The 27,915-nt window shown below is 39.6% G+C and overlaps 2 protein-coding genes across 23 annotated transcripts in view; one reads left to right on the plus strand and one right to left on the minus strand.

Annotated features, from left to right (window-relative positions):
- The window catches only part of dock7 (dedicator of cytokinesis 7), a 58,897-nt gene that overhangs the window by 23,890 nt on the left and 7,092 nt on the right, over nt 1-27,915 (minus strand). For 10 of the 22 annotated variants that reach the window (XM_077535209.1, XM_077535208.1, XM_077535203.1 and 7 more), the window contains exons 6-25: nt 27,606-27,818; nt 26,991-27,076; nt 26,836-26,902; nt 25,410-25,559; nt 25,202-25,282; nt 24,869-25,031; nt 24,375-24,517; nt 24,182-24,275; nt 23,872-24,034; nt 11,140-11,257; nt 10,974-11,044; nt 10,059-10,197; nt 9,760-9,861; nt 9,100-9,186; nt 7,001-7,232; nt 5,439-5,603; nt 5,246-5,266; nt 4,555-4,724; nt 3,580-3,672; nt 1,837-1,926 (exon numbers count right to left, since the gene is read on the minus strand). In XM_077535209.1, the coding sequence (XP_077391335.1) occupies nt 1,837-1,926; nt 3,580-3,672; nt 4,555-4,724; nt 5,246-5,266; nt 5,439-5,603; nt 7,001-7,232; nt 9,100-9,186; nt 9,760-9,861; nt 10,059-10,197; nt 10,974-11,044; nt 11,140-11,257; nt 23,872-24,034; nt 24,182-24,275; nt 24,375-24,517; nt 24,869-25,031; nt 25,202-25,282; nt 25,410-25,559; nt 26,836-26,902; nt 26,991-27,076; nt 27,606-27,818 (2,448 nt within the window). The remainder of the gene's footprint in view (nt 1-1,836; nt 1,927-3,579; nt 3,673-4,554; nt 4,725-5,245; nt 5,267-5,438; nt 5,604-7,000; nt 7,233-9,099; nt 9,187-9,759; nt 9,862-10,058; nt 10,198-10,973; nt 11,045-11,139; nt 11,258-23,871; nt 24,035-24,181; nt 24,276-24,374; nt 24,518-24,868; nt 25,032-25,201; nt 25,283-25,409; nt 25,560-26,835; nt 26,903-26,990; nt 27,077-27,605; nt 27,819-27,915) is intronic. The other 12 variants (XM_077535213.1, XM_077535207.1, XM_077535224.1 and 9 more) reach the window with 4 other exon arrangements.
- angptl3 (angiopoietin-like 3) lies at nt 18,328-21,804 on the plus strand. The gene is made up of 7 exons (XM_077534226.1): nt 18,328-18,941; nt 19,429-19,539; nt 19,621-19,732; nt 19,868-19,981; nt 20,120-20,215; nt 20,471-20,743; nt 20,881-21,804. Exons 1-7 carry the CDS (start codon nt 18,414-18,416, stop codon nt 21,063-21,065), a joined length of 1,419 nt encoding a protein of 472 aa, XP_077390352.1. The 5' UTR covers nt 18,328-18,413; the 3' UTR covers nt 21,066-21,804.

Genomic DNA, 27,915 nt, shown 5'->3' on the forward strand with positions numbered 1-27,915 from the left:
TATCGCGATACTACATCGCGCGATTCTCGAATCGATTCAATAATCGGCAGAATCGATTTTTTTTTTGATTTTTTTGATTTTTTTTTTTTTTAGGATTCACACCTTGAGCATGGAAGAATGTTATATGATATATGAACGGAACATTAAGCCTTAATATTTTATTTTAATGCTGTTCAAACATGAAACAGATTACAACCTCTATAAGACTGAAATTTCAGATAAATAAATAATACATTTTCATAGAAATCTTACACTCTACAAGCTTACTGATTAGTATTTTCTAAATTTGAATGAAAATAAATCGCAACAATCGACTTATAAATTCGTATCGGGATTAATCGGTATCGAATCGAATCGTGACCTGTGAATCGTGATACGAATCGAATCGTCAGGTACTAGGCAATTCACACCCCTAGTATATATTACAGTAATATACTACAATCCAGTAAAAATCAAGCGTACAGTGTGTGTAATTTTGAAATGTCTGAAGGGGTTTTGCAATCATAGGCAACTCCACATGAAGAAATATTACCTTTTTGTGGTGAAACTAATTAACTGTCCTTGTGTTTTCTCTCATGGCATTGGAGTAAACCCTAAATGTTCACCACAAAACAATAAATACTCAAGACCACAATTTTGCAAGTCTTGCCACCAAATACCGGTACGTAAAGAAAAGAATGCTCAGTGCCCAAATTCCACATTTAAAAATAGATACAATTTATACTCTGCTTCTTTATGTCGTAGATACTAGTACTGTACTGACCCAGGAAGTTTCATTCAAGGAATGCTCAGTCGAGAGCAGTTTCATTACCTTACTGAGCCAAGGCACATTTTTACATTTGGGGGTTTGAGGTGGGTTGGGGGACTAACAAAAAGTATACATAAGATATTGAAATAACGATGATCTTGTGAGTAGACAGGTTACTGTTATGTAATTATGTACTTTCTACCATATGGGATATGTGAAGAACATTAAATTGTTCTGCCTGTCAAGTCGATGGCATAGAAAGATGAACAAAGACATTTTAGCAAATAATTTTTAACCAATTACTTTTCTAATAATTCTGACAGCACAGCTAATGCACAGTAGCACAATGGCTGGCAATCAATGCTCCAGAGAACATTAATATCCATACAATACCTTTATTTTATATACCATTTAATCTCATTAGGATATATGAGCAGGAGCCTATCCAAGATGACTATGGGCGAGAGGCGCAAGACACCCTGGCCTAGTTGACAGCAGGGCATAAAGAACCATTCACACTCATATTCACTCCTAGGGACAATTTCGAGTCTTGTTTTTCTGTCTCTGTCAGTAGAGTCTGGCATGTTTTTGGAATGACGGAGGAAGCCAGACTACCCAGAGAAAACCCACATATGCATAGGGAGAACATGCAAACTCCACATTGAAAGGCGGAGCCCAGATTCGAACCCCAAACTCAAAGCTGTGAGGCAGATGTGATAACCACTTGTTCATTGTGCCGTCAAAATGAATATTCAATGTCATTAACTTGGCTTATGTGGTATTGCAGCAAGCTAAAAGGATGTTCATTCATGAACACAACATGCACATTCGAAAACAACAGTGCACAATGTGTTCAGCATTCGCAAGACTAAAATAATTTCATGTGGTGGGAAACATGATGATGAAACATTACAATATTCCTTTAAAGTTTCAGAACAAGACGCAGATCAGTGACATTCAGCAAGACGCCACATCCAACAAATACAACATTGACCAATCCAGAGCGATACTGTTCATCCACAGACAAGACATGTGACAAGGCAAGAAGAGGGTGGGTTGGTTTCCTCCCCCAGTGCAAGTGGCTCTACCTTTTTTGTGGGCAACCGTCCTGTTAAAGTTTGCAAGAAACTGGCGCTCTCTGTGTGCGAAGACATGCGATTGCCACAGCGCTCCATGGCCTATGGGTGGAATGAATGGAACGTGACAACAAAGTTAGTGGAGGAGCAACTGGAGTGTGAGGTTGCACCTTTTCCTCTTAGCATAAAGCAAAAGGTGTCTGGGTCCACAAGACAGACACAGACAAATACACACAAACCATTTTGTGGTATCATAGACATACACGGACATGGACGCAAAACAATTACACACAGGACATGGCTACAATTTTGAAGCGCTGGATAATATACTGAATCTTAAATTCATAAATGGTGATCTTTCTTTCCCTCTTGAATTGAAGTATGCTTTTTTGTTTTTGTTTTTTCAGCCCTTTCAAATTTCGTGCCAGACTTCATCCTTCAGGATAAGGGGGTTTTGCAGCCTAAAATCAAAAGTTAAAAGCTCACATGCTCTGTTACTGAAGAGTAGTTACCAGGCTGTGATTTATGATTAAAATATATAAAATAACCACATTTATGGCAATTAGTACCGGTAGTTACAACAACACATGACAACAGACACACATCAAGATGGAAAGTGAAGCAGACGAAAGAACAAATACACAACAGACACTTCCATGCTCCAGTGACACAATGAATGTAAGGAGGGGTTAGTGGGAAGTCGGGCAGAGAGACTAGTAGAAGACAGAGACTGTCTAGAATGGAATGGGATTAAAAAATAAATAAAAAGAGGATCAGGATGACAAAATTGTGACTAAGGTGAAATGACTAAAATAATTCTGCCTAGGGGAAGGATGCCTATAACAATAATATTTTTCTCTAATTTCTCTGCATCTAATCAAACCAGAAGAATTTCACAAATTATTTGGGAGAATGAGTCGATAAAGTGTACCTTAAACAAATAAACAATCAACAAAAAATGTCAGTATAGAATACAATGTCTACATTTACATGGACAGCAATACATAAAGAACTTGGGGTTTTCCACATGAAAAGACTATACTTTGATTGAGCTTGTGTTGCTTTTACAGTATACTGCCTTCAGAATATCGTTTACAAGGTCATACCACAAGTATTCTTTTCCATAGTTACCTTGGCGTGCATTAAAAATTTTAAACAGAAGTTTAACCAGAGCAAAATGTTGCAAAACTCAAAAAGGGGTTAAAGTGCAATTACTATGCTCTATGTGAATATGAACACCAGGCAACATTATATTCCAAATATATAATGGCAATATATTATAATGACTGTTGTCCATGTAAAGAGCCATTGTCAAAACACTAGAGGAAGAAAAAGAGGTGTTAGTGAGAAACATCACAGTGGATCTCAGATGAAGCACTACATTTAACGTGTGAGGTGGAGTGGGCAAGTGTGAAACCCATGCATGGTATCATGGGAGGGTTGTGGTTATGATTTTTAGTAGAGTACCGTAATATTTAGGAAGTTTTGGTATTGTAAACATCTATATGTGGAGCAACAGGAAAAACATTTAGCCATTGTTGTCATGCCACCAGCGGAATTATAAGGAATATTCAAACCAGTCAAGATGGATATGATCATGACAACACAAATAAAATGAACATGTTTAAAACAGAAAACTATCATAGTACATGTACAACACCAAAACTCCAAATATGTCAGTATTCTTCCAGGGTGAGTATGATGAGTTGTTTTCGAAGAGAAGCAAAGCTGAGGATCAGTCATTCATAAAACCACCTGCATGGTTTCTGGAGCAGACCCAGGGCTGGATCCCCAAGGGGCACTCTTACAGCCCATGGTGTGAACCCACGAGTTGGACCGGTCTAAGCCCTAGGAGTGCCAAGGTCAAAGGACACAAGGCAGGCAAGAAGCAAGGCAACAAGCGAGCAGCATAGGGTAAGGAGGAGGGAAGGAATCACAGGTTAAAGAGGTTCAGAGGTCAGGACTGCTGGATGAAGGGCCCAAAAGATAAGATGTCTGTTCAGCAAAAATGCCGGGGGAGAAAAAATCTATTTCTGGATACGTTTGTCTATAAAAGTGCTACTGTGTAAACACAAAGTTCTTCTCCTCTCTCAGAATCACCAGTAGAGTGCAATTATGAGTAGATATGTGTGTGTATGTATGTAATAAGTAAGTTCAGCACAATCACATGAGAATCACAAAACATCATTCCCACACTAGTCCAGTTATGTTGGGGCTGAATACATGTACACATAAGTGCAATCATAATACTATAGGACAGTAATATGAACCCCCCCAAAATCCTTAAGAAGTAGGACAATGAAAATACTCCGATTTAACTTTTTTAACCCAATGCACAACTTCCCTCATGTCAGGCTGCTGTTACAGCGGTTAGAGAGATAAGATGTCCAAACTTGTGTTTACATACTATGTCTAGTGTACATGCTGATAAAAATGACCTCAGGGTCACTGTGCGCATGTAAGGCAGGTGACTAGATGTGTGCTAAAAAGTACTGAATCAGTGCAATAACCTTTTCTAAAACCTTTTGTAAACTACCTTACAAAGTAAACAGGACATGATGATGTCATTTTTGACAAATATTTATTTAAATCTATTCAACAAGTGCAGTAGGAACATGGCAGCCAGACAGTGCAATGACTTTGTGTTACTTAATTGAAACGGAACAAATTAAGCTTCTTCAGTTTGGCTATAAAAAGTGTTGGTGACACATACATGTTCGAAGGGTTTACCTTGCTGCCGATGATGGCGCGAACCTCATCATCAGGAGAGGTGGGCGTACCGGAGATGTCGGGGTTGCTGTTGCTAAGGCTACGAGAGCGGTTTAGGTTAAGGCTGGCTGGTCGAACAACAGAGCGAGCCATGGTGGCATAGTGAACAGAACCTCCAAGCCCTCCAGGGCCTGAGACAACACATAAAAAGAAAGGGAAATATAATTCCTGGGATATGAGGGGTGTCACTACTATTTACCTATATAATATATCCATCTATTGACCCAAACATATTTCACAAAAAGTGAAATATGGATTAGTGGTTTAGAACATGGATGGATGGATGGATGGATGGATGGATGGATGGATGGATGCCATTGGATTATCATAAATTGATTTTTAGATTATTATGGTAGAAAGTGGGTAACAATCTTCCAAAAATACCAATGGGATTTGATATATGATACTTTAACCTTAAAAAAAAAAAAATGTTTGCTTTACAAGCAAAAACAGGAAATTAACAGGTTTTGCGCCTTCTCCCCTAAACAAAAGTGTCATAGTAGTAGTATTCAATTATTCTTCAATTGGCAGCTAATGGACATAATTTGCATAATAACCAATAAATGCCTTTACAGTAGTAATTAAGAAATGCAAAACATTCTTACGAAATGCAAAACCACTTTCCATATCTATTAAAAACTGTCATAGATACCTGTTAAGGATGAATTGATGTCTTAGTAGGCAAACAGAAGCAACATAATATGGAAAGAAAAGAAAGGAAACAGTTGAAAGTAAAATGTAAAAAAAAAAGAAAATATGACAGACGTTTGATGAAAATACCAGATGAGGTAAGCAAAAACCAAGAAAAAAAAAGACGGATGGTTAAAGACTATATAATTAAATACCTGGCGAAGGCGAGTTGGGATCAGTGCTGGGCAGCCGGAAGACATAGTGGATGTATGAAGAAAGCAGGCTGTTGCGGCCATGCATGTCCTGGCTGGTGTCCAAGTATTTATGGAGGCGGTTTACAATGGCTGCCATAACTTCAAATGATGCCTGACCAAGATTCACTAAAAAGCACACAAGCACGAACAGGTTTAGACAGAACTAAAACACAAAGGGGCATATTCACTAAGAATGCGCTGCGTCCGGCAATAGCGCGAAATATTACACCACAATGCACCCGCAGTCTGCGCCCAGTTACCCATTTATTCACGAAGGATAATGCTCTAATCATATACTAGCGCAAACATGCCCACAAAACTGACAGCTTGGAGCAAATTTGCACCTGATTTACCACACATGGCAACGGATTTGCGCCAAGAACATGGTTGTTATAGTAACAGTTGCGAGAAAGATGACATTATCAGAAAGCGAGGTTGGACCGAGAGTAAGCGTTTATAGCGCCATTAAGCTGTACAGAGCAGAGAGAACGACAACGATGTCATTCGTAGAAAAACATAGAAAACTCTCTCTCTCTCACTCACTCTCTCACTCACTCTCTCACTCTCTCACTCTCTCACTCTCTCTCTCACTCACTCACTCTCTCTCACTCTCACTCTCACTCTCTCTCTCTCTCTCTCTCTCTCTCTCTCTCTATCTCTCTCTCTCTCTCTCTCTCTCTCTCTCTCTCTCTCTCTCTCTCTCTCTCGTGCATGTTGTGCCGCAAATGGCATGCACTGCTGTCATGATCCCGGGATCGAGGTTACAGCAGGTTTATACATGCTTTCCATAAACGTTATTTGTGTCACTTAGACGCTGTATATCAATGAGTCTCATTAAATTGGGGTGGGCATGTTCTCATCAAATGTATGCAAATTACCTAATTTACATAAGCGCAAATAACACCGGCGCACCGTGGCGCAATCTGGTTGGCAGCGCACTTAGCGACGGATTTCCCCATCTGCGCATGTGAATTAGGCGCTCCCGGATTGCTCCATTTTTACCGGTTAGCGCCGTGCAAAGGCGACGCAAACCTTTCGTGAATATGCCCCAAAGTATACTATTGCTAGAGTACACAAGAGTGGAGTAATGGCCTCATAGTGCATGACTGGGATTAGTTAAAAAAAATAAAATAAAAAAATCCCTCAAATATTAAGTGACATTTCACAGTGTAAATTAGAGGATTAAATACAAGTTTTGAAATTTTAGACATTGATTTTTTTTTTAAATAAATTGCTGCTTTTCCTAAAAATAGGTGACTGTTAACAAGTGATAAAGAATTGTATGTGTTGCTAACCCGATATAGTATTATATGTTATTATTTACTATTATAAACTGACTAAACAAAACAGGAAGATAAAGCAGGTGGCAGCAAAGACCCTGCTTTCATTATGAAGTCCCATTTACAAAAAAAATCAGAAACATCATGTATTAATTTAATTGCTACATACAACTTACAATTATTTAATCTTATCATAATTGTCATTTACATCTTTATTCAGTTCCAAATCAAGCAATAGCATACCAATTTGTCCGGCAATGACTGGAGGTCGGACCACAAGCAACACCAACTTGTCAAGTAGAAGGTGAAGAAATCGAACGACTGGCTCCAGCTGGGAAGAGTTCAGCGCTGCTATGCTGGACTTCAGTTCAGTTTCCAGGTTGTTTTCCATGATTCGCATGTCCCCTATCCGGACTGGGAACATGTGCTCATCCAGCGCATGCACCAATGCAAAGAACTTATCCAAGTACTGATCCTAGAAAAAGACAGCAAGGTATAACAACACAAGGTAAGGTAAAGACACAGAAACATCCATCCATCCATCCATTTCATCAACCGCAATATTTGCTTCTTCCAAGGAGGGGTGTAACAAAAAAAAAATCATTGAGAAGCACTGCAGTGGGTTCTACTTTTCCTTTCCTTTTGGAGTTGTGGTTAGGTCACTTAGTGGAAAAATAAAGAGGCATAGACAAGTGGAAAACTGACTTGTTCTGACAAAACGTATAAATAAGTTCTATTTTAAACATTTTAAGTGTCCCAAAGACGTATATATACGTTTCTTATGTGTGTTTTTTTTTTTTTGTTATGCTAGAGCATACAGAAGACTTTGATGAACCCTCTGAACTGCAGAGAACGGTTGAAGCAATGCTAGTTATTAGAAAAACGGCCAGCAGGTGGCAGCCGAGTATAAGAGATCAACCAGGGCCATGTTGTAAACAAGCTGATTTCTAGTTCTAAACAAATTTGTGAATAATGATGAAACTTAGCTATATTCTAATGCTAATTGCTGCAAAACAGAAACAGATGGAAATATATTTTTCCTGATGAAAGAAGAGACTCTAATCTTTCTTTTGGCAGGTTCCATGTTTTTATAGCAAAAGAACACAATATTATGTGGGCCTTCTGTCAAAATCCAGTAAAACAGCCGAAGGGGGTTGCTTCAGTGAAATTGGCTGGGAGTCAATGAGTTAATGGCTTTAATAACAATTAGTTGGGTCTCAGTGTGAAATTAAATAACCAAGTAAATCTTTTATTTGCCTATTTCTGAAATGCACTGGACACTCGGAGTGGTGATCTATGGGTACCTCTTGATTCAATTTGATTCTGATTCTGATGTGTTACTACATTGGCTTACATTTTGAAGGCCCATGTAAAACACTGGTACCTTTTATAAACAATTGCAGAACTCAAGGAAGAGGAAGGATTACTATTTCACACTTTGACTTTTATTAATGTGGCAAGGCAACCTGGTTTATTCACAATTGTGTGTCAACACAAATTTCAAAAAGTCCCAATGGCAGCATTTGCTGTAACAAATGCATGCAACGTCTTCTATAACAATATATATACCTAAACATATTTAAACTTAACCTGATTTAGCGTAACCTGGATTTTAATATTTGAAAGTGTAATATGCAGCAGACAACACTAGTGGCTTTTAGGTGTTTTATTTGAACTTTAAAAATCAATTATTAATACTTCTGAATCGATTCACAATCTTTTTAATTAAATTAAAAAACAAACAAACCTATTATCGTTCCCACCTTACTGTATTCTGCACATAATAAGCACCTCCACACGAATGACATGACCAGTTAGGCTGGATGGAGTTCCAGAGGCACTTTTAAGTGACGAAAGACAATATGGAATCATCAAAAGATAAAGCAGAGATACCCTGTCTTATGCTGGATTTACGGATTAGCCATAGCTGACAGGGTTCGCCTCTGATAGAGCACTTAATTAATTGCTTTGGTTAAGTTGTCAACACTGTGGAGGTGGGCGCATTAAGGAGGGTTGACCACGTGTCTGCTCCACATACATAGTCCACAGTGTAATTCGGTAGCTCAGTCCTGCCTCTACAAGGGAAAAGAATCCATGATAACTCACGCTGAATAAAAAAGTACATGTGTAGTAAACACAACAAGCGTGATCAGAATAAGGACCAGCAGTTGATGAGCAAAGCAATCGTTATTTTCTACTTATGAGCTCAAAGCCATTGTAGATTATCTCGCACAAATAAAAAATAAACTGGGATAATGTGAGACGTACACACATTGGTGGCATCAGAGATGTGATTTGATGATGTTACTGAGGCTATAGACTACTGCAAATGTATAGATTACCTGCGTGTGGATAGTTGAAACGGCAACTACCTCCACATTGAATACCCCACGATGGTTGTCCACCCACTTCATCCCTGGGAGAGGAACCTGAAGTCCAAAATAAAACCTGATTTAGTTTGCCTCGTTAAGTAATGTAGAGTAAATTGCTTCTTCTTATTTCTACCAACCGTGTAAAATACATTCTGGGAATAGTTAACACATTCTGGAAATACTCATACTGCATAGCTAAGCTCTGCGCCAACCTTACATTATTTTCTATACTGCTTATCATCATTAGGGTCAAATGTGAGTTGTAGCACATCCCAGCTGACTTTGACAACCTGAACTGGTCACCAGACAAGCAGGGTACATGCATATAGACAGAATAAACAATCAAACTCACATCCACATTCACACCTATGTGCAATTTAGAGTCTTCAATGAACCTACCATGCATGTTTTTGAAATGTGAGTCAAAGTTGAACTACCTGTGGAAAACCAACAAAATCGTGGGGAGAACATTTAAACTCCACACAAGATGGCTGGAATCCAAATTCAGATGCCTAACCTCAGAACTGTGCGGTGACTGTGCCAACCACTCAAACCACGTGACCTACGTCATGCATTGTATAAATTAAATAAACCTTTCTAATTGATATTGGTAACTGTTTAATTACTTACATCTGGTGAAAGAACAGAGTAGGATTGTGGTGGTTTTTCAAGAGACACAGGAAGACAAAAGTGCCCTGTCCGCAAACGTCCATTCTGCAACATGGGGATCCACTGGAGAAGAAAAGTATAATGACTATTACTGTACTTAATAAAGTTTGTGGCGCTGCAGCATACAACAGCTTCAAAAATATGCCTGCACTTACTTCCTTTACATCAAATGTGTATGATTAATCCAAAAATGTACAAACAAATCTCCACTATTTCTTATAAATCTCTGGGGTTATCATTGCTGTACTACTGTTACCTACCGTGTAACCCACTGGGGTCTCCAGCAGTGTGTTCTGTTTTTGCTGGCAGCTGACATGGTAGAAGGTGAAGAGAATATGGTGGTGGTCCGATAGGGAGGCGGGAAGCTTGATCTTGATCTCATCGTGAAAGTCAGGAGATCTGATCAAGGGAGTTTGTGTGTTGTTTAAAAGTGGACTCTCATTCACTAAACATCCTAAAAATCCATCAAAATGAATCACAAGGAAGGACATTTGGTTTGATTCTACAAAGTTACAAGAATGCCTTTCCTGTTTTGTGTTAGGGAAGATTGTTGACAAATTAATTCTAAGACTGTTCATAACAAGAGACTAAGGAACAGAGAAAGTCAAGTGATGCTAAAAGACTCAAATGATGTAACATGGGAGAGACACTTGTCTGCTGGCAAATATCCAAAAATACTACAGATCAAGCACGAGCTTCAAACTCAACTTGCTTCAAAAGGTTTCACAGGGTGACTAGTTTCTCACAGGAACAAACATTTAGTTTTGAAGTACTGCATATAAAAAGCAAAGCCACTAGAATCCACAGTGTTTTTGTAACCTTGGCTGTTCTTGCAATCGGAACGTACTGCAATTTGTGGGTATGAAAACAATTCTAATCAGTTCTACTTCTGAGCAAAATAAAAAAGGTGAATAATAAACCAGAATGCATGCCATTTAAGAAATTAAATACATAAAAACTGAGAAAAAAAAAAAGTAACTGCAAAAACAGCCCTCTTACAATGAAAAAATAAAAATAAAGATTTAACTGGAAATCTGGAAATTTTTAGGGATCACATTAAAGTAACATTTAAATTAATTAAAACTAAAAGTGATGGATCAATTAATTCAACCAATAAATGAATCATGAAAACTTTGAGTAAACATAGATAAGGGACAAAACACATACAGTCTTACCGATTGTGGTAGACGACAGAAGTGTAGGCCTCTTTGTAGAAATCAGCACAGCTTGACTTCCCAAATATAACCTGGGGATGCAGTAAGAACTACTTGACAAACATGGATATATGATGACAACCTTAAAAAAAAAAGAATGGCATGCCACTGTTTAATCATAGCATACCTGCATTGCATTATTTGGATCTTCTCCATTCATGAATTGCACTTTCACTGTAATATTACGGGCTGAGCCTTGCCGATTGGCAAAGTTCAGACTCTGCGGGTTCACATACAGCAAATTTCTGCAAAATGTGCACAGACAAAATAGTAAAAACACAAAGGACATTATAGATGTCACAAAGTCACATTTTGGGGGGAAGGTCCCAATGTGCTTATAAACAAACTTCAGCAGAACAAATATTTGAGTTAATATTCTACCATACAACGATGAACAACAGCTCATATTTGACCGTCAAACCTGACCCTGTCACATGCTGTTACAAATTCCCTAGAACAAAAACAGTAGAATGCTTATTTATACAGTATACCGGTAATCTCTGATATTAAACATCAGAGAAGAATTTATCTTAATGAACAAGAAATATTCTACACCGTATAGTTTTTATACAGATGGGAGCACTGATTTTTTTTTTTAGACTGATGCCAATGCCAGAAAAAATACTGATTGCTGATTGATTAGCTGATAAATAAAATAAAAAAAAGAAGAAATAATGCATAAAATAAGGGGCACAAAATGTATTTGTTTGTCCATTACACGCTGATTTTAACTATAGTTCAGATAATCCCAGTTCTACATAAAAGAGCTGACATTTATTCACCTGCGACTTTGCACAGAACTTATCAAAGCAAGACATCGACTGGTCTGCATGCACATTCACACAGTGACATGGCTACCTGCAGTCCCGCACACAGATAAACGTCTTATGTGCTCTATCTTATGAAGTGCTTATTATTATTATTATTTTATTTTTTTATGTCCCACGGAGGTGTAACACGATATTTTGTGCTAACCCAACTCTCCTCCGCAACTATAAATAGTATAATTTGTCTGTAAAATTGTTGTAAGCATGCAAAGGAGTGAATACCCCTTGTACTATTTGACAGTGAGAGTCTCACTACCATTTACTGTGATGGATGTGCAAGTACACTTTATTCTCATACAAAAAACAGTATGTTCTCTTGTGTCACACAACAACACTACAACCCAAGGACTAATCTTATGTGATGTGCACAATACTTGTCAACTATGATAAATTAATGATTGCTCGGCAGGTGAACACCCCATCCTCCGCCCCATCCACACCCGCACAATTTTATGTTGGTGCCACTCTCATACAGCACCGATCATAGAAAAAGGTAGAAAATTCAAATTTTAATAGGCAGTGAGAAACGGCCTCCTGTCAGCTAGGTTATATTATAGTGATACCGCAAATAATATATTTGAACGTAGTCAAAAGTTATTTATTTTAGTGATATAATTAAAATTAAAAAAGTTAAACTCATACACTGCCATCTTTAGATGCATTGGACACAGAGAAGTATGTATTGTGTTTATTTCTTGCAGCTATAAAAAATAAATAAATAAATAAAATAAAATAAATAAATAAATTGCATTTTCCGAATCTTGTAAGATTAGAATATTGCGTAGAAGTTCAATATATTACACTCACTACTGGTGTTGCACACTAGTCACATTACTACATGAAGCGCATGAAAATCATCATCACTGAGTGATTGGGTTCCTGTGTAATATTCTATTTTTTGTTTTGAGATGGTGAATTGGGGCTTTTGCTCACTTTCCACTATAATTATCAAAATTACAAGAAATAAATATTTCACTTTGTGAATACTGTATAGTGAATCTCTGAGTTGTGCTTTTTGCATAAAACTACTCAAATAAATTTCTCAATACTCTACTTTGACATACACCTGTATACCGCAATATGTATTATGTACAAAATGACATCAATATTATAATTGACCTAACAGTTTTGTGTAGATCTCGATCAAATTATAAACATAACAAACCAGAAAAAAATTTGTGTGAACAAATGCTTTGAAGGAATGTGATTAAAATAGCCTTAGTGGTTTGAGTACTGAATAAATCCACTGTGCATGTCAGGAGGGGCAGGAGAATAGGAAGAACAAAGTAACCTAGGATCAGCCAATAAACCACAGTGACGTAGTCAATTCAGTTGGGGATGACTCCACAGAGATCGCAGCTGGAAAGACAACTTCCACAGAAGCATGGGAAGGTCTCTGGTCTGATAAATTGAATTGAATTGAATTCATCTGGCTGTGTGAAAAAGTGTGGGTAGTCTAACCAAAATGGGAGCGTTTCTCTTCATCAAAATGTGGCTCTTATTCGAAAAACTTAAACTTCAACACTGCTAATTCTAAGGGAAGCAAAATGGAAACTTTCCGGTGTTTTGTGGGAGTTTTTCCCCAAACGTCATACTCTTTTTAAGTTAATTATACAAAAGCAATTTTTGACTACCTTCTTTATTACAGCTATCTCTGGACACAAAAAAATAGATGAAGACAAAAAGAGGAGACACTAAAGACAACTGAAAACCATCAATTAATTTAGGAGCTCAACAACCAAAAGTTGATAGTTTTCAGTTATGTATATTTCTACACAGCAAATCTGTCAGTGTTAGATCTCCAATGTTCGATGAAATCTGGTGCAAATAGTGTTATTCTGACACTGTTACCTCGGGTTTTCACCGGATGCGGTTGCGGTGCGGTTGCGGTGCGGTTGCGGTGCGGTCCGGCGACGCAAGCAATTAGATTCCATTCATTCAAATGGTGCAGTTTACACCGCTTGCGGGTGCGTTGCGTGTCGACTGCGTCTCAGCTGCGGCGTGCCGCAGGCCTTCCGCAAGGATAGACCTATTTTCTATTTTTGCCGGACGCCGCAGCGGTAGGGCTCCGGCAAATGGCAAGCTAGCACAAAACACATCGAGCGGGACAGGAAGACCGACGCAGTTTCAAAATAAATTTCCGGTTACCTTTCAGAATAAAACACTCGCCAGCTCCTATTTCGCAAGCTTTTCAGCAAAACGTGACGTGGGCGTCGCCGGGCCATGTGCTCATTCACGGTTTAAACACCAGCGAACATGGACGAGGAGAGGTTTATATTGGAGGTGGAAAACCACAAAATAATATATGACACGGCACATCCTTTTTATAAGGACAACCAAAAAAAAGGATGCTGCATGGAATCTCATAGCAGAAGAAGAAGAAAAGGTTAAATCAAAAGAAGTCCACCTCTCTTTCTGCTTCTCTGTTGAGCACAGACTTTCTGTATGTTTGTCGTTGTGAAATGCCACATGATCGCGCACGCGCGGTCCCGCGAGATACGTTGGGAAGTGGGCGGCGACGGAGCTGCCGGACCGCAGCTGTGCGGAGCCGGTGTGGATTGACAAAAAAATTTACCCGTCCGGAGCACGCAGTCAAGACGCACCGCACCGCAACCGCATCCGGTGAAAACCCGGGGTTACCCGGGACTCACCCCGGGTTTTCACCGGATGCGGTTGCGGTGCGTTCCGGCGACGCAAGTAATTAGATTCCATTCATTCGAATGGTGCAGTTTACACCGCTTGCGGGTGCCTTGCGTGTCGACTGTGTCTCAGCTGCGGCGTGCCGCAGCCCTTCCGCAAGGATAGACCTATTTTCTATTTTTGACGGATGCCGCATCGGTCGGCCTCCGGCAAATGGCAAGCTAGCACAAAACACATCGAGCGGGACAGGAAGACCGACGCAGTTTCAAAATAAATTTCCGGTTACCTTTCAAGATAAAACACTCGCCAGCTCCTATTTCGCAAGCATGCTAGCAAAACGTGATGTGGGCGTAGACGGGCTTGGAGTTAACGTGCGAGGTGCTCATTCACGGTTTAGAGACCAGCGAACATGGACGAGGAGAGGTTTATATTGGAGGTAGAAAGCCACAAAATAATAAAAGTCCACCTCTCTTTCTGCTTCTCTGTTGAGCACAGACTTTCTGTGTGTTTGTCGTTGTTTTTAATGCCACATGATCGCGCGCGGTCACGCGAGACACGGCGGGAAGTGGTCGGCGACGGAGCTGCCGGACCGCAGCTGTGCGGAGCCGGTGTGGATTGGCCAAAAAATTGACGCGTCCGGAGCACGCAGTCAAGACGCACCCCACCGCAGCCGCACGGCACACGCAACCGGTGTAAACACCGGATGCGGCTGCGGTGCGGCTGCGGTGCGGTCCGGCGACGCAACCAATTAGATTCCATTCATTCGAATGGTGCGAATTACACCGCTTGTGTGTGCGTTGCGTGTCGACTGCATCTCAGCTGCGGCGTGCCGCAGCCCTTCCGCACGGATAGACCTATTTTCTATTTTTGCTGGACGCCGCATCCGTCGGCCTCCGGCAAATGGGAAGCTAGCACAAAACACATCGAGCGGGACAGGAAGACCGACGTAGTTTCAAAATAAATTTCCAGTTACCTTTCAGAATAAAACACTCGCCAGCTCCTATTTCGCAAGCATGTTAGCAAAACGTGATGTGAGCGTAGCCGGGCCTGGAGTTAACGGGCGAGGTGCTCATTCACGGTTTAGACACCAGCGAACATGGACGAGGAGAGGTTTATATTGGAGGTGGAAAGCCACAAAATAATAAAAGTCCACCTCTCTTTCTGTTTCTCTGTTGAGCACAGACTTTCTGTGTGTTTGTCGTTGTTTTCAATGCCACATGATCGCGCGCGGTCTCGCAAGACACGGCAGAAAGTGGTCGCGACGGAGCTGCCGGACCGCAGCTGTGCGGAGCCGGTAGTTGGCCAAAAAATTGACGCGTCCGGAGCACGCAGTCAAGACGCACCGCACCGCAGCCGCACCGCAGCCGCACCGCACACGCAAACGGTGTAATCCCGGGGTTAGAATACAAAAATACTCTGTCAGAGTAACAAACTTTCCAAATTGCCTGTGTGCTCTCAGCATTTCAATAGCAATTCATATATTTATTGTTGTTGTTTGGGGCAGCGTGCATCAGTGGTAGGATGGTCGTCTCCCGACCCTGAGAGTGTGGGTTTGATGCCAGGCCAGTGTAACTATGTCCTTGAGCAACATACTGAACCCCCAAGTTGCTCCAGATGCCATGTCATCAGTAGCCAAAAGTGCTTTTAGGGCCCTTGTAAGGAGGAAAAACGTAAAGTGAAGTGTTAATTTGAGTTAAAATTTTAACAATGGGTGTAGAGTGCTTTCAACACTATTCAGTGATGGAGCAACACTGGTTAAGTGTTAAAAAAAACAAAAACAAAAAAAAAAACATTTAAAAGTGTCAGACTGACACTCATTGGTGAGGCCACAAACACTTTTCTAGTGTTAGATTTAGGCAAATAGTTGCAAAACTAGGCCATGTGCTTTAATTTGAAGTGAGCTTTCGCAAGTGTGGTATGCGTATCAGAAGTGGTATGTGCGTTTCCTCTAGCTCAAGGGTGTCGACTCACTGTTGTCGCAGGCCACATCATTGCACCGGAAGTTATGTTTTCCTTTGGAGGGTTGTTGTGAGTGTGAACTCAGTCATATATATCACTGCCGTCAGACCGAACCTTGTACAGTGGTCCGAACCTTGTACAGTGGTCCCCCGCTACTTCGCGCTTCACTTATCGCAAATTCACTATATCGCAGATTTGTATTTGGGTACAAAATACATACATTACGGGGTTTATCTTCAATTTCAATTCAATTTTTATTTCATTCCTTAAAAAAAGAAATGAAAAGGGACAGAAAGAAGTAAAACTTGTGTTATCTGCCCCTGATCAACAGCAACAAAAATATATAATCAACACAAAGTAAATGACAGCCAGCGGTCAAGATGCTTTCAATATAACAATTCTATATAATAATTCAGCAGCATGTCCTTGTGCTATATGTATTTTTTCGCAGTAACTGAGCTTTTGTCAGGTTTTTAAAGATACAGATAGACTGAGATGATTTTCTTTTACAATCCAGATTGTTCCATTAGATGACACCGTGAGTTGAAATAGTACATTGTTCTATTTGTTTTGTTCTATATTTTGTCTTGGAGAAAATATTTGTTTCTCTTAAATTTATACTAATTTTCCTCTTTTTTTTTTTATTTATTTAATTTGTATATGTATATAAGTGGTAAACTTTCATGATGGGCTTTAAACATTATTTTGAGACTGTTAAATTCCATCAATTCATTAAATTTTCAAGTTTTTATTTTTTCCTCCTTTAACTACATTTCTCGATTAATTCAAACCATTCCAACTTCAACATGTTCAGCGATTTCCAGGTCATTGTGTATCATTCCATGTCATTCAATATCCTTCAACATAATTGAATATCATTTCAAATCATTCCACAGTTTTACATTCAGCATCACAGCCTTCAAGTGCAATTTCTCAAGAAATTGCATTCCCTAGTTAGTATATATTTCAATTCAATACATTTTCATTAAAGTAAAGTTTAATTATTTACATCTGTTTAATGTACAGTTTTTGTAAGTGCAGTGTTAATGTTGACACTGCAGATAGTTACAGTGGCATACTTTTTTGTTTGTGTGTGTTACAAATTGAACCTCTGCTTGAGAACCTCTGCTTGTTTTTCAACACGTATAACATGGAATGTGGATTGTCACTTCTCTTTACATAGTTATGTATACAGTATTCTACACATCAGAAAGGAACTTGTTTTGTTTTTGTTTTTTTGTTTTAAAAGTGTTTGGGCCCTTTTTCACATATCTGATGATGGGAATAAATAAAGAGTGCACCACTTGAAAATAATACAAAAAAAAAAGACAACTATTAATGACTAGAGAGCACGACAAAATCAAAATGATGCATCTTCACTGTCCAACCGCTTCAACATTTCTCATGCCTAATAGCTTAACTCTGGCACAGCTTAATTCTGGCTATATTCAAGAGAGCATGGTGCCAGGCTGACTCAGCAGGAAGCTAAATCAAGCTCAAGAGTATTAATTATAGACAGCATTATCAATCACAGTAATGTATGCATGTGATGCTAAATTTTCAGATTGATCAGACAGGCTATATCCATCAAACACCTGCGATGGCCATTGTTGGCTTTTTGCTGATCAGCTAAAGCTCCCACACGGAGAGAAGGGGGGTGTTTACAAAGGGCAGATTGGAGTTAAATGGGTTGAAAGAGGGGGGAGATGTGTCATTTGCTCACTGCTGTGATTTGTTTGTTCAGGAGGGGGAGGACTCCATGCTGGTTTAGGGGGAGTTGAGCAGCAAAATGGTAGGGTTTAAAGAGCAGCTAAGCCCCCCCCCTCCTCCCTAGAGTGGGCAGTATATAACATGGGGCAGCATGCTATTCTCGCATTATATGTTGGAAGTCTGGTCGGAAGATAGAATGAAAAGGGTCTCACCAGTACGTTAAAGAGAGCAAGTACTGTCAAAAAGCTGGCTAGAAATAGAAATAATGATGTCGTTTTTCCTTATAATGCTGCTAGCCAGTTCCAATGCTGCTGTTCCCCTGGAAAACTTGGGCGGAGATGACATCCTTCTAATGCCTTCCGAAAGCCTTACAACATCACCAAGTCCAACAGAGGCAAAGTCTCGGTTTGCCATGCTAGACGACGTCCGCCTTCTGGCAAACGGCCTCCTTCAGCTGGGCCAGAGCTTACGGGAGTTTGTCCACAAGACCAAGAACCAAATCAATGACATCTTCCAAAAACTGAATATTTTTGACAGGTCATTTTACCAGCTTTCAGTGGTCACATCAGAAATCAAGGAGGAAGAGGAAGAACTGAAGAGGACAACCAGTGTATTGAAAACAAACAATGAGGAGATCAAGAACCTGTCTTTGGAAATCAATTCTAAGATCAATAACATTGTCCAGGAGCGTGCGCAGCTGCAGAGCAAAGTGGGAAGTCTTGAGGAGAGGTTAAAGGGACTATCACAGCATATGCTCCCACCTGACCAACTCAAAGAAATTAGAGCACTCAAGGTAAGTAGCAACTAAAGTTTGAGAAATTAAAAAAATAAAATAAAATCTTCATATATACAGGTCAAAATGAAGCAATGTGGCAACAACTATCTACAGTCATCAGCAGAGAACGGTGTTGCATAACTAAATAGCTGTTGCATCTCTGTACTCTGAACAAATCGATACCGTACTTGACACATTCATGTTGCAGAATTGCACATTCCTATACTGGCAGCAAGAACTTTAACCGAGCCTAACCCATTGACCGTCTCCTTGTAATGACTGATAGTCCAACCGTTGCCCTACTCTAGAAATTCGTATGCTCTATTTATTTTTGGGGATTAAAATGATTTGCTTCAGGATGTAAAACTGAACATTAGTAAATGTTTAGTAACGGGGAGTGACCAATAACTACTCATTTTGTATTTAAAATTGCCTGACGATTTTTATGCTGATGTCATAAAAATATAACAATATAAATGATTGTGTTTTTCACTGTTCTGTCCAGGAGGTGATTGAAACTCAGGAGAAAACAATCACAAGTCTACTGAAAGCTGTACAGGAGCAGCATGAGCAGCTTGACCATCAGAACAGCAAAATTAAGAATATGGAGGAAAAGGTAGACACATTTTTTTTTTTTCATTGATGGTTGACAACATAGCTGAATAAAGAGAATACAATGCTGCTTGTTGTCTTGCAGCTCAACTATGACGGTTTCCAAGACACAGCTGATAAATCAATGGATTCGGAGATAAGAGCTCCAGATATGTTTGAGTATCTGACAAGAAACACATCTGATATAGATGAACACGGTAACATTATTACATTAGTGCTAAAATCCCATTTCCTGTCCAACTAATTTATATAAATAAAAAAAAAGAAAATGAAAAAAGAAAAATAAGACATTCACAGTGGTACATTGTCCTAAATTCCCTTGGTCATTTCAGATTTGCCCATTGACTGCACTGAGTTATTTGAAAGAAAAGAGAACAAGAGTGGAATCTACATCATCAAGCCAAAACAATCCGAGCCTTTCAACGTTTATTGCAAAATGGATTCTGGTGGGTGAATTTTTTTTAAATGTTTCATCACAATATTTCTCATCAGGGCTTATTTCAAAATTTGCTGTTTATCATTCGTAACCGTATCAAGTCAGACTTAAATTTTACCACATAAAATATTCCCAATGGATTCCACAGATGGGGTTTCGACTGTGATCCAACGCAGGGTTGATGGGTCAGTAGATTTTGATCAGACATGGGAAAAGTACGAGAACGGCTTTGGAGATCTGGAAAGTAAGTACTGTTTCACAATGTTTATAAACAACTTTTTTTTTTTTAAAGTTGTTACACTTGACTACTATATCAATAAGAATGTGAGAAGGGAAATTGCTTTTTAAAGTGCCAAAGTCAAGTGTTAGACGCAGAACTAGCAAAAAATAGATTAAAAAATTGAGACTAAATACAAGCAGACTTCATGTTGTTCATGTAGTTAAAAGCCCTGTGGCCCATTTGCTATCTAACTTAAGTAAAATCATTTGTTGTATGCAGAGGACTTCTGGTTGGGTCTGAAGAAGATCCACAGCATTATACAACAAGGATCCTACATCTTGAAAGTTGATCTGGAGGACTGGAAGGAGGATAAACACTGGGCTGAGTACCATTTCTCAATAGATGGTCCCACTGAGCACTATGCACTGCATCTTAGCCACTTCTCCGGTGACCTGGTTGATGCCATGGCCAACAGTTCCAGTACGCGATTCTCCACCAAAGACCAAAATAATGGCAACCCACAAGCATCTAATTGTGCACGGAATTACACAGGTATACCTATAGCAGCCACACTAAAAGAAGAAAAATAACCATAACAAACTCCATCATGAGCCATTACTGCGTCTAAAAACAAATCTGAGGCAAAATACTCTTGTACAACTTGTATCTCCTGCTACAACTTTTTCTAGGTGGTTGGTGGTTTACTGGGTGTGGAGAGAACAACCTGAATGGAAGGTATCTATGGGTTCGAGCTAAGGGACGCTCAGCGAGAAGAAGGGGTCTTCACTGGAAACCTGGAAATGGGTCAGCATATTCCCTCAAGATGACCAAGCTCTCTATACGACCTGCCACTACTGCTGGAGGTTTCAACTGAAATTGACCGTCCATGCCAACTCTGACAACACTATTGGCATTTTTCATCAACCACTAATGCACATCGCACAAGCAACATTACACATTTGCTAATCTTTAACATTACATTTTTGTTGTGCTGTACTAAGTAAAAAAATTTGGGATAGGCTGTTATAGCCCAAAGTCTCAAAATACTGAAATGGTGAAATAATGCAACAATGCCATAAAGGCCATCAGCCTAATAGGCTTGATGAGCTGGGCATTAGAACTATCATTACACAATATAAGTCACTTGCAAAACAGATAGAATGGTTAACCATACTGACTGCAGTATAAAAAAAAATGCAGTAGAAGACAAAACAACAAGAACTGATGGAAAAGCAATTGGAAAAGTAGCCTACTCATCTTATCTTTTCAGTTAGCATGAAGGCTCTAGTTGACTTGAGCATGTTCCCAGCGGCTTTAAAGGCAATTGAAAATTAGGATTGGAAATGGTTTTGTAGTGATATTGTGTTTGGTTTTGGTTTGCCCGTTGTTTGTTCTCATTTTTTACTCACTTAAGTATTTAAATCATGCACCTGCTATTATGGTATGCTATCTGGTAAGATAGATATTGCTTGACAATACATCTCCTATATTATTGGGTCACATTGACTCCTGTCCATTGTACACAAATGTTCTGTAAATGTGTTTCATCATGTTCCATGCAAGTGTTCCAAAAGCTCATCAGATACTGGTAATAAACAAGAACTTCAAATGACTCTCCATTGCCCATTGTGACACTTTTAACAAGTTACACTTTTGACAAGTTATCTCAACCCAATATACAGCATAATACACTAAAGATTTGCACGTGAATATGGATGCAAGCAATTCTGCATGCAAACAGATGTGGAAGCTGATCTACAAAACATGCAACGAGGATTACATCGCCCAAACGTGCTAAACTTCCACGCAGTTCATTTTGTATGCCTTTGGAGGAGTGTATAATGAAAATACTGGAGATAATGTGTGTGCAAAAATAACTCTGACCTGAACCTTGACTTGCTAAAATACTGTTTTCTTTATCACTGATATATTCCGTCAGAGGGTTAAATAAGTGTATTTCACTTATTTATACATACACAGTTGGATACTGTACATGAAAAGAAGAACAAAAGTAAAACATCTGATATTGTCATCTTTGGTAGCTTTTGAAAACATAAAACAAATAACAGAGTAGCCGTGTAGTATTTCTACATGTGCCTTGTCCAGCTCTCATGCTCCCAAAGACCTGACCCCAAAAGTAAGCGCTTCATTCAGTTTTGCAGAATGCAGAAGCTGGTTGTGCAAATGCCCCACTTCAGCATGAGCAATGTCATTTATTATTGATTTACAAATTGTGCTGGTTGAGTTTATATTAGCGTGTCTGAACCAAACCAGTCCAAACCAGCATGCAAAGCGGTGCCCGCGCTGCACAGGCAACATGAGTGGCGGAGGAGATAAATTTACTGCTCATCTAAACGTCTTTGGAACGCCAACAAAATTATCAATACAAATCATCTACAAAGCAGTACTATATTAGCTTCTGAAGGACTTAAGAGCTAACTTGGAGCTAGTCACATGTAACACCCATGCCAAGTCATCAAAGACAAAACTTCCTCTGACACATTTCTGTGTGTCTGGGTCATTTCGTTGGCAAACATTTTGAGCAAAAGAGTGGTGGACAGCCAAGTGCTCACTGTAGATAGAGCGCCAGAGGGAAAAGATCCACGACAGACAATAAACAAACACACACAAAAAAACAAATAAAAATCACACACAATCCACACTGATGCAGGGTGCACACATAGGCAGTGGTCCAAATTAGAGTACTGTGTCTCCTAAAGATTATCCTGAGTGTAATTGTCCCAAGTTTGAAACACAATATTATGCAGGAATGGAAGACGGGATTGTTCTAAGACTGCAATGGAAACTCCACTTCCCCTAAAATGCCACTCCCTCACCAGCACCACAAAAAAGTGGTGAAGAAATATACTGCTGTGTGTACATTTGACAAAATATGCACTAGAACGCCGTCATTGTTCAGAATCCTTCTCATTCATCCACACAGGACTACAGCACATCTGCAAACTGACGCTGAGCATCAACAGCTTCAATATGAAAGCGTAAAGTGGGTTGTTCCACTGCACAAAACTAGACGGTCATTAGATAAAGGCTGGACTTTATCCCGCCTATCGGACACTCAGTGTCTCTGGAGGTCAATCTGAGGTGGGCTGTCCCGGACGCTCGGCTTCTGCATTATGATTGGATGATCTGTCTGAAGCGGAATCCCTCTTTGATTGAAAGTGAAATTAATAAAATCAGCAATTTTGAAGTATAAACCACCGCCGCATCTTTTTCCAAGTTTTTCATTGTGTTGCTCTGAACTCAGCTGAGACTTTTCCCCAAACAAACCTAACAGACAAAAATTCCCTACATTACTGCAGGAATCAATTTGTTTTCTGAAACTGAGTACAATAAAATGTTAACCATCAGTTACCTCAGTCGCAAAACCCGCTTTTAAAGACAGTGCTCTCCAGGAATCTTCGCAAAAGATCTGTCTTTACATACCATGCGCAACAATCAACAACAGCGAGCACTCTCTGTAAAAAGAAACACGTAATTTAGCGATCGCTACTTGGGATCTTAGTAATATCAAGCTCCAAGCATTGTCATTAGGGTCATACAAAATTGCTGAGAAGGATGCTTTGTTTAACCTCTCTTTTAACATTTCCATACTTCAGTCACACATTAGACAAAAACCATTTACAGCAACTGACAAAAATTAAAGGAAAAACATCCTGTACCTGTATGTGGTGTTTGGCACATATACATCTCTGGCAGGAAACTCCAAGATCTCCCTGGTGGGCCGCACTCTACTGTCTGGGTAAGGTTTAACCTGCAAGAGGTCAGGTGTCAAGCAATAGTGGGGATTCTCTGGAGATGGAGAAATGTCCAACTTCAACTGGGCTGTAGAGAAGGTAAAAAAATGGCAATGAGGTTGAGTTTGATGAAGAATGACAACTGATGGAATTACTAACGGAAATAAGCATTAGGTAAATCAACTTGCTCTACATACAGTTTTCTTAAATAAATGTCAAAGGTTTACGTTTGTACCTGTTATGGGTCGAAGTCTCCTCAACACTGAAGAAGGTCTTCTCATATCAGCAAGAAACTTGTACAAGTCCTCATCACTCAGCCTATCACCCTCCTAAAAATAAACAAAACAACATTTAGGAGAGCATCTATTTCAGATCGTATTTGCATGTCTATATATGGCTTTTGAGAGTACAGCTGCGGCTGTGCAGACCTGTTTAAAGAAGTTGGTGATGGTTAGAGTGGCAGGTCTAAAGCCAGTCAGACTACATGATTCATCTCCACTAGTGGTTCGTTCCAGGGACCGTCTTCCCATGATGCTGGAGTTCCGTCGTTCTGACCATGAGCCCTTTCTCTCTGTAGAAAGTGAGTAGCGTTAATATTGAAGTGATGAGGGCAAATACAGCACAGACAATTGCAAAAGCTAAAACAAAAATGACTTGGTAAGCATAGTGTTTTGGATACAGAACCTTGTACACTCACAAATATGTCCTAAATTTGGATCATGAGCAAGCAATAATGCAATCAAAATCAATTGGTTTTACAAGATCCTGCACCACAGTTAGATTAGTCTTGAGATAAATCTCATATTTCCACTTGTAAAATAAAACATGTGGTCTATCTAGCCACACCATTCTACTGTAATATGTTGCAAACACATTCATATGTGCAGAATATAAATACTGTAGCTTAAGAAAAATCGAAGACCTGAAAGACTCATCTCCAGCTCAGTATCTCGCTCAAGACTGCCAGCACTGTTTACAATATTCATTAAGTGGATGGCAGTCCAAGCAAAGGGCATGCGGTATCGACCAAGGCGTTGACAGAATTGCTCCGATTGACTGCGGAGTTTCTCCAATTTTTCTTTATTCTACAGAAAAGGAGAGAAACACAACATGTCAACAAATAGCTACTTTTCCAAAGTTTCTTTTTTTGTAATCATGCAGTGTACATTTCATTTTGTTATCATACAGCACATTTAGTAATGTATGCAGGACACTATTATGTGACATAAAACAGCAATTCTCACATGAAATGTACCTTGGTAGCATCAGATTCTTTAAAGACCATATAGGGTTCCGCACACTCCCCAATATCCCCTTGCTGTAGGACTTTCTCCAACTGAAGGAAACACAGTTACAGTGCAGCAAGGAGATGATCATAGAATTGCTCGGATTTATTTGTATAAGACAATTAAGGATACAGCAACATTGGAAAATATGGTGTCATTAAATTGTGAGTGGCTGACCTTGATGACCAAAAAGACATCCTGAGAGGGATAGGTGATGGAGAATATGGCAGAGCGTGCTAAAGTGGAAATGGCTGCAGTCTGAATGTGTGGACGCAACATTGCCTTCGTCTGCTCCGAATTCAGGTCAAAGAAAAAGTTCTCTGATATCTGTTGAAAACATACACAAAAATGAAGTCTTTTTATTTTTATCTGTAATAAACACATACGTTTAATTATCCATCCATTCATCTTCTTGACCGCTTATTCCTCACAAGGGTTGTGGGGGTGCTGGAGCCTATCTCAGCTGGCTTTGGGCCGTAGGCGGGATACACCCTGGACGACCATCCACACTCACAAGCACACCAAAGGACAATTCGCAGCGCCCAATTAACCTGCCATGCATGTCTTTGGAATGTGGGAGAAGACAGGGAGAACATGCAAACTCCACCCAGGAAGGCCGGAGCCTGGACTCGAACCCGAGTCCTCAGTACTGGGAGGCGGACGTGCTAACCACTCAGTCACCGTGCTGCCCTACATTTAATTATAATTAATAATTTTCTTTAATAGTCATTAAAGAAAATTAGAATGACGATGTAGCGGTTGTGCTACTTTAAATGTCCTCTTTTCAAATAAGCATTAAATTCTTTTCAAGTAAATGTCTATTCCACAGTGGCTTCTTCCCTCTATTGTTTATCATCTACTCTTCCCACAGGTATTCTTACTGAATTTGACAAATTGCATGCAAGGCAATTTGGTGCTGTTGTTAAATCCATCCTAGGCAGCTGTCTAAAGTAAAGCCTCTCCTTTCACATCAGCACTTAGAAACAGTAACCCATGCTTTTGTTTATTTTGTAGTCAGCCAGTCCTCAAACATCTCCAGTTGGTCCATTATGCTGCTGCTTGTCTCCTAACTGAAGCTTGTGGGAGGGCCTGATTAAGGCATGACGTGCACATAAATATCGGTGATGATCGATCATTGTTTTCGGACATCAAGCTCTTCATTGACCCCTTTTGAAGGCTCAGACTGAGTACATTCACCAGCCAATACCGCTTATATGTTTTATTTGTTTCGCTTTGAAAAAGAACATGGAACCTGAAACAGCTAAGAAAACTATCTAATTTACGGTCATACTAAATTACACCGTACATCATTTTTATAGCGAATTAGAGCAGCAAACAAGTAAAAAAATGAAGTGGCATGTTACAGCACACGTTACGTCACTGTGAATACGTGCCTGCACCAAAACTGTTCATGATGGCGCTGGGCAGGGGAGACATTATTCTGAAAGTTTATCGGCTCAGGGTTTTTCTTTCAAGACATTAGATACCATTGATATTCATCATGTTTATACGCAATGCCTAATCAAATGAAGGCCTGAACCCCAAATTAATGTCAGAAATGGCTTAATTTTTCAACTCAAAATATTATAGACCAAATACATACCTTTTTCTTTTCCTTGACATCATACAGAGCCAAACTAGCAAATATAGGCTCAATTTCTATCTCAAATCTACAGTGGGAGACACAAGCAAAGTAAATCACCAAACACAGCATTAAATGATTTTTTGTTTAAATAGTAAAGTCTTCCCACTACATACTTCAAGGACAAGCATTTGACAAGTAGCCTCTGGCCAAAGTGTTCTTTGGGAACTTCAGGCACACAGTGCCGCTCAATTGGGTCCTCCTACAGAAGAGGCATATCATCACATAACATTAGGAACAATAATAATCTGAAAGAATCCAAACAAATACAAATACAAACAAACAAATATATATTTCTAAAGTTGGACCCATTATAAAGAATATAGGCCATTTATGACAGCACAAATGTCAAACTGTTGAGGTTCATATGTATATGCTTCATTCCCAACAACAAAAATTAAGTGAACATGTTACTTTATGCTTCATGAACATGCAATCTGGGTCATTGGTCATTCATAAACTCTCAAAGGCACTGCTTTTGACACCACAGCTGATGGCGTAGTAGCCCACTACAACATGGTGCCATCCCTCTGTCTCGATTCACATGCCCCCTCAGAATCTCCTCCATACATACAATACATACAGTATGAGATTATACAATATTTTGGCTTTTCGGATATTATTGAAGCTTGTGTACGCAGCAGAGGCCAGGGCAAAATGTCTTAATGATAAAAATGCTGTAAAGGAGAAATGCTACTGCATGGAGGCATGAAGTGGCACACTCTATATACCTCATCAAGGGCTGGGTGCAGAGCAAAGAGTTCCCGATGGCGGTTGGTCTTGCGTTGGTCTTCATTGTGTCTGTCAATCTCCTCATTGGGGGCACGATCGAGCAGATGTGGGAGGAGAGAATCAGGGAGGGAATTCTTCAAGTCAAAGATGCTGCAAGCCCAGCTACCCCGAGGGGTGTCATCAATGGACATTGACCGCCGCTTTAGGTCATCCTACAAAACAACCACAATTTAGAAATACAAATGCCATTCCTAAAATGTGTCGGTGAGCATAAGATAACATCCACAGTACTCAACATTATAGAATGCT

This window comes from Festucalex cinctus, chromosome 10 (assembly GCF_051991245.1).
Source record: "Festucalex cinctus isolate MCC-2025b chromosome 10, RoL_Fcin_1.0, whole genome shotgun sequence".
NCBI classification, from domain to species: Eukaryota; Metazoa; Chordata; class Actinopteri; order Syngnathiformes; family Syngnathidae; genus Festucalex; species Festucalex cinctus.

Excerpts from the sequence above, each read along its gene's own strand:
- angptl3 (XM_077534226.1), top strand. The coding sequence starts at position 18,414 with ATGATGTCGTTTTTCCTTATAATGCTGCTAGCCAGTTCCAATGCTGCT. Across the intron at positions 19,540-19,620 it reads TTAAGAATATGGAGGAAAAG|CTCAACTATGACGGTTTCCA; the intron begins GTAGACACATTT and ends GTTGTCTTGCAG. Across the intron at positions 20,216-20,470 it reads CGGCTTTGGAGATCTGGAAA|AGGACTTCTGGTTGGGTCTG; the intron begins GTAAGTACTGTT and ends TGTTGTATGCAG.